General features: G+C 47.0%; 1 protein-coding gene across 1 annotated transcript; it reads right to left on the bottom strand.

Annotated features, from left to right (window-relative positions):
- Positions 1–612: 612 nt before the first annotated feature.
- P2ry4 (pyrimidinergic receptor P2Y4) lies at positions 613–1,761 on the bottom strand. Its single transcript, XM_077106444.1, has one exon. It carries the CDS (start codon positions 1,759–1,761, stop codon positions 613–615), a length of 1,149 nt encoding a protein of 382 aa, XP_076962559.1.
- Between the last annotated feature and the right edge of the window lie 3,954 nt (positions 1,762–5,715).

Here is a 5,715-nt window from a genome sequence, read left to right as displayed (position 1 = left end):
AAATACATTCTGAGCAAACAATATAAAGGAGATCCAATCCCCATTCCAGTTCCAAAGACTGTTATCAACTTGGGCCTTGCCCCTTGAGGTTCCTCAGGATCCCTACCCCATGTCCGGGATCTACTTCATGACTGCCTACCAGTTCAATAGTGCCAGGCCTCCTGCTGCATGTAGGGCCCTGGTATGCAGGCTGCCTGGGGTTGCACCCTATTTTGGCACCTTGGTAGGCAAGACCATCCTGTCTTCAAGGGGGAACCAGGAAGTGGGTGTGGTTGCTACACATGGCACATATGGCATCTGTGATATGCCAGTGTCCATACTTCCTGACTCTGGCTATCATCATGAGATAAATCAGGCTGATCTTTAGATTACCCCACCATCTCCACCCTCTAGTTGAAGGCTCTAGTCTGGCTGGAGAAATGCATGCTGTGGGAGGACATGGGGAAAAAAGATCTGGGGAAGCCTTGCAGAATCAAGAAACAGGACCAATGAGCCCAGGAAGGGACAGAAATAAAGAAAAAGAAGTACAGGCAGAGGAGCAACTGCTACTATCTTTAGCTAAAAAGGAGAGGGCAATTGCAGCTCCTTATAAACTGTCACTTAGGGGTTCCCTCACCTCTGCCCTGCACTCACCCCCTTTTGTCTCACTTCCCAGCTTCCATTGTTACAATCACTCTGCTCTGAGGAGAGGGCAGCTGCTGTCCTGTGGGTGGATGCCCACCTGCAACTGCTATTCTCACGCAGAGATACCAGTGCCAAGGAGGAGGCAGCTCTGGGGGGCTGGGGTCTGCCACCACTACAGAGCTGCCAAAACTGGCGCCGATACTTGTCTCCAGTAAGCAGGTAGAGCACAGGATCTATGCAGCTATTAGCACTGGCCAGGGGTCGAGTCACTTTGTAGACTACGTTGACAATGTTCAATACCTGGCAGTCAGCTTCAAACAGCCTTGCCAGGTAATAAATTGTACGAGTGATGTGGAAAGGCACAAAGCAGACTGTGAAGACCGTCAGCACCACAGTGATGGTGCGGAGAGAACGGAGACGAGAAGACGAGTGTGCAGCCCCAGGCAAGGGCCGATATAGGCGCCGGGCCATGAGCCCATAGCAAATCAAAGTGACCAGGCAGGGCAAGCCAAAGAGCAGCCCCATGACTGCTGAACTGAAATGAACATAGTGGTCAAATTCCTCAGGTCGAGTGGTGTCATGGCACAGGATGGTGGTCCCCCTGATGCTAGTTGTGACAAAGAACAGGTTGGGCACGAGGCAGCCAGCTACCACCAACCAAACTGCCAGGCAGATGAGGCCTGCGAAACGAGGGCGGCCCCAACGTAGTGCCTGCAGTGGGTGGCAGATGCCCAGGTAGCGGTGCACACTGATGCAGGTAAGGAACAGCACACTGCAGTAGAGGTTCCAGTAGAAGAGAAAGCGGATGAACTTGCAAAACCCAGTGCCAAAAGGCCAGTGGTTGCGGGCTGCATAATAGTAGATGAGGGTGGGCAGCGACAGCACATACAAGGTGTCTGACAATGCCAAGTGGAACATGTAGGTGGCCGTTGCATCCCAGGGTCGTAGGCGGAAAAGGAAGAGCCAGAGGGTTGGGGCATTGAGGCCCAGGCCCAGCACAAAGACAACTGCATAGCTCACAGGTAGCAGAATGAACTTGAACTCCTCATCAAACCAGCAATCCAACTCCATCTCATCATCTCCAGGACCTGGGCTTGGACCTAGAGATCTGAACAACGAGGACTCTGTTCTGGCCATAGCCCCCCTAGAGGTAGAGAGAGCAGACATGAGAGTAGCTGTATTTCCTTGGTCTCCCAGTCCTGACTGGGGGCAAAAAAGGTAGAAAACAGATTGTGTACATGTAAGAATATGTAACAACAAATGTCATCATTATGTAAAACTATAATGCACCAGTAAAAAAAAGTGTAAATGGGGGAAAAAGCAGAGGATAGGGAGAATACTGGTTGAAGCACTGGGAAGAGCTGGGGGGCATCCATCCAGGTGCAACTCAGACCAGTCCAGCCCCTCTGGGAGCTTTCATGGTCTATCCCAGGGAGTGGTGAGCAGCAGGCAGTGCAGGGACTCAGCTCAGTAGGGCAGTCAGTGGGCTTGGATTGTTCTTACTTTGCAACTGACTCTGTCTAACAGAGCTTGGCTAGTTGAAAAGGATGGAAGCCAACTAGTACTATCCAAAGAGGGAAGATGCCCAAGCCCAAATTGTCTCATAACTCATCATCACAGCTGTGTCCTAGTGAAGAGAGGCATCACTCCCCACAGTGGCTTCACCTCTCCTCTTGCCCTGGTTCCAGTTCTCTATCTTCTCTTTGCCTCTGATACCTCCGCCCAACACCTGCCTGCAGCCCAAGAGCCCCATCGCCACCCTTGCCCAAGAACTTTGGTAAATCTCCTACCTGTTCCCCTTGAAGTTGAGCCCAGCTGACTCTGTCACCCTTCCCCCTTGGTAGACAGAGGGCATATCCAAGGGGGTGGGGCTCAAGGTGGAGCCTGACTCTCCTCCTGTCCCATTCTGGAAGGTTGTCAGAGATAGAAAGGCCCTTAAAGATTTATCTAGTCCAACCCACTCAGCATACAGATTGGGAAACTGGGGCCCAACAAGATTACTATTTAACAGCTTTGAAATGATTGTGGGTGCGAGTACACAAGGAAATATCCAAGTTTGCAGATGAGAAAGAAGCCAGGCCACTAGAGATAACTAAATTACAGGAAGATCATATAAGTTTGTGGAAGTGAGTAGCAACATGGGACAAGAATTTTAACATGGGAACTGCAAGACAACAGGTTGAAAGATTTTAGAAAACTGAAACTACTGATATATATCTTAACTCCATATGAATATAATTATAACAAATGTTTTTATAGCCTTACTATGTCTGAGCACTGTTCTAAGGACTTCATACTTATTAATGACCTCACAGGCTCTCTGATGTAGGTTCTATTATTGTCCCTACTTTGTAAGGGAGAAAACTAAGGTGTAGATAGTTTAAGAATTATGCTAATTAGTGTTAAAATCAAGATTTGAGCCTTTGGACGAGACTCTACTATCCATGACATAATTGCTGTCCTTATTTGCCCCTCTAAGCTACTACTGGTCATGATCTGGAAGAGTATCAGCAAATTTTTACTGAGAGCTTTCTATGTTCCTGGTTCAGTTAAAGACACTGGTAGTTCACTAGGAGAGAACAAAACAGACAATAACACCCAACTTAATGTGCTTACATGTTACTGGGGGGGCAATAAAATTAACACATAAAATATATAGATTGCAATCATCATTGTAGAGAAAAATAAAGGAGCGAGGGGCTATAGGAAAGGAAAAGAGGAAGAGAGAATTGCATTGCTGTTTTTTTTTTAAAGAGAGAGAGTGAGAGAGAGAATTTTAATATTTATTTTTTAGTATTTGGCGGACACAACATCTTTGTTTGTATGTGGTGCTGAGGATCGAACCTGGGCCGCACGCGTGCCAGGCGAGCGCGCTACCGCTTGAGCCACATCCCCAGCCCTGCATTGCTGTTTTAAATATTGGAGTGACTTGAATAAACACCAGGTGCTGTGAGGAAAGGGCAATATAGAAGATGAGGTCAGAGTTTGGCAGGGACCAGATCATGAAAGTCCTTGGAAGCCATTATTAGAACTCTTTGACTTTTACTGAGAGAATGGAAAACTATTAAGGGTTTAGAGGAGGAAATCGCTATGTCCTTGCTTACATGGTAGAAAGCTCACTGGCCGGCTCTATGTCAAGAATAGACAGCAGGGCTGGGGGCATAGGCAAGACCAGGAAGAGGCTGTTGGCAATAGAGATGATGGTAACTCGGACCAGATCAGCAGAGGTGGTGAGAAGTGGTCAGATTCTGGATGCACTGTGAAAGTAGAGACAAGATTTACTGATGAGGGGTGTGAGAGAAAAAAAAAGAATGACAAATAACTCCAATGTTTCTGGCCTGAGCAGTTAGAAGAATGGAAGTTCTCTTGACAGGTGTAGTAAGGCTGTGAGAAAAGCAATTTTGGAGAAAGAGGGGGAATTCATTTTTCATCTTTTAAGTTTGAGAGACCTATGGCACAGGTAAGAGGAAGTGGCAAGGAGGCAGTTCATGCCTCCCTATAGGTGCTAGCCAATAAATTTCCCTTACATACTCCACCCCTTCCTCCACAGTGCCTTATCACTCTTCATCACTCTCAGAGACTCTGGTCTGAATGCAGTGGAAAAGGCACACAGAGAAGCCTAGATTATTGAGAGCCTAATTCCAAGGAACACTGAATTGTCAGCAGCTGTGGTTCTGGGGCTCCTGAAGCTAACTAAGGCTTCATTAAATATGGTTGTCTCAGGCACCCAGGGCAAACTGAGTCTGGAGAACTCTGAAGAAGAGGTGGGCAGTGATCTTGGAGAGGGGTGAGTAGGCTGGAGCAGAATCTACTGTGAATGTAGCTAGAATGTAATGAAGACTCTGAACCTGATTCTCAGGTTCTAAGAATGTTGTCCAGCTGGATCCTCAGTGAGAGGAGGAGACAGGCCTGAAAAAGAGGCTCTAGAATCTGGATGGGAAAAACCTGGAGATCCTGCCCTGTGGCAGGGTAGCACATGGGATAAAATGTAGGAGTGATCCAGGTGAGGTGGCACATGCCTATAATCCTAGCAACTCACAAGGCTGAGGCAAGAGGATTGCATGTTTGAGGCTAGCCTCAGCAATTGACACTGCCTCAAAAGAAAATCCCTAAAGGCCTTGCATGTAGCTCAGTGGTAGAGTACCCCTGGGTTTCATCCCGACTGCAAACAAACAAACAAAAGTAGGAGTGGAAGAACAGTCATATCCTGAATTCTGGACAGCTAACTGCTGTGATACTACATTAAAAGCTCAGGTTTTCGAGCTAGAAAGACTTGAGTTCAAATCCTTGTTCTGGCTGGGTGTAGTGGCACACATCTATAATTCCAGCAGCTTGGGAAGCTGAGGCAGGAGGACTGTGAGTTCAAAGCCAGCTTGAGCAATTTAGGGAGGCACTAAGCAACTCAGTGATACCCTGTCTCTAAATAAAAATATTTAAAAAAAGGGCTGGGGATGTGGCTCAGTGGTTGAGTATCCCTGGGTTCAATCTGTGATACAAAAAAAAAAAAAATGTTTGTTCTGCTTATTAGTTTTGTGACCATGAGCACCGCTTTGTAACTTAGTTTCTTCACCAGTGAATTGGGGATAATAATTTGAACCTTTTGGAGTTTTCAGAATATGAATTGGTTAATAGGTGTGGAAACACTTTGTAAGCCATAAAATGCCACAAATCCATAAGGCCTTTAAAATAGTACTTTGTTCCCAGGGATGAATATGGCCTCTTCAGAGGAGATCAAGTCTGACTCAAGGCTTGGTGAACAGCCAAGAGAAAACACCAAACTAGAAAAGCCTCTGCCTGATCCAGCTTCCTGCTCCTACTTCTTTAGGCCTTCTTAGCTCTGCTACAGTTCCTTCACCTGATAGCTTTGTGAGTTTCTGCTTGTCCCTGGACACAGCTGCAGCAGCTGCTGCTGCTGCCACCACTGCCGCCCAGTGGCTACTTTGGGAAAAGACCTCTCCCAATATTTCCCAACCACCAGCCTGAGCTTCTACTGTCCTCACCTGAGGCAAAATGAATGCAGCGCTGCAGACCAGACTTGCTCTTTTCTCTGAAACTCTTCTTTGGCTTCTGCAACTTTGCATTATTCTGTTT

This window comes from Callospermophilus lateralis, chromosome X (assembly GCF_048772815.1).
Source record: "Callospermophilus lateralis isolate mCalLat2 chromosome X, mCalLat2.hap1, whole genome shotgun sequence".
NCBI classification, from domain to species: Eukaryota; Metazoa; Chordata; class Mammalia; order Rodentia; family Sciuridae; genus Callospermophilus; species Callospermophilus lateralis.
Note: the sequence above shows the minus strand (reverse complement) of the source record. Positions and strands in the feature narration are given on the sequence as shown.

Coding starts and splice junctions, on each gene's coding strand:
- P2ry4 (XM_077106444.1), bottom strand. CDS start 1,761: ATGGCCAGAACAGAGTCCTCGTTGTTCAGATCTCTAGGTCCAAGCCCA.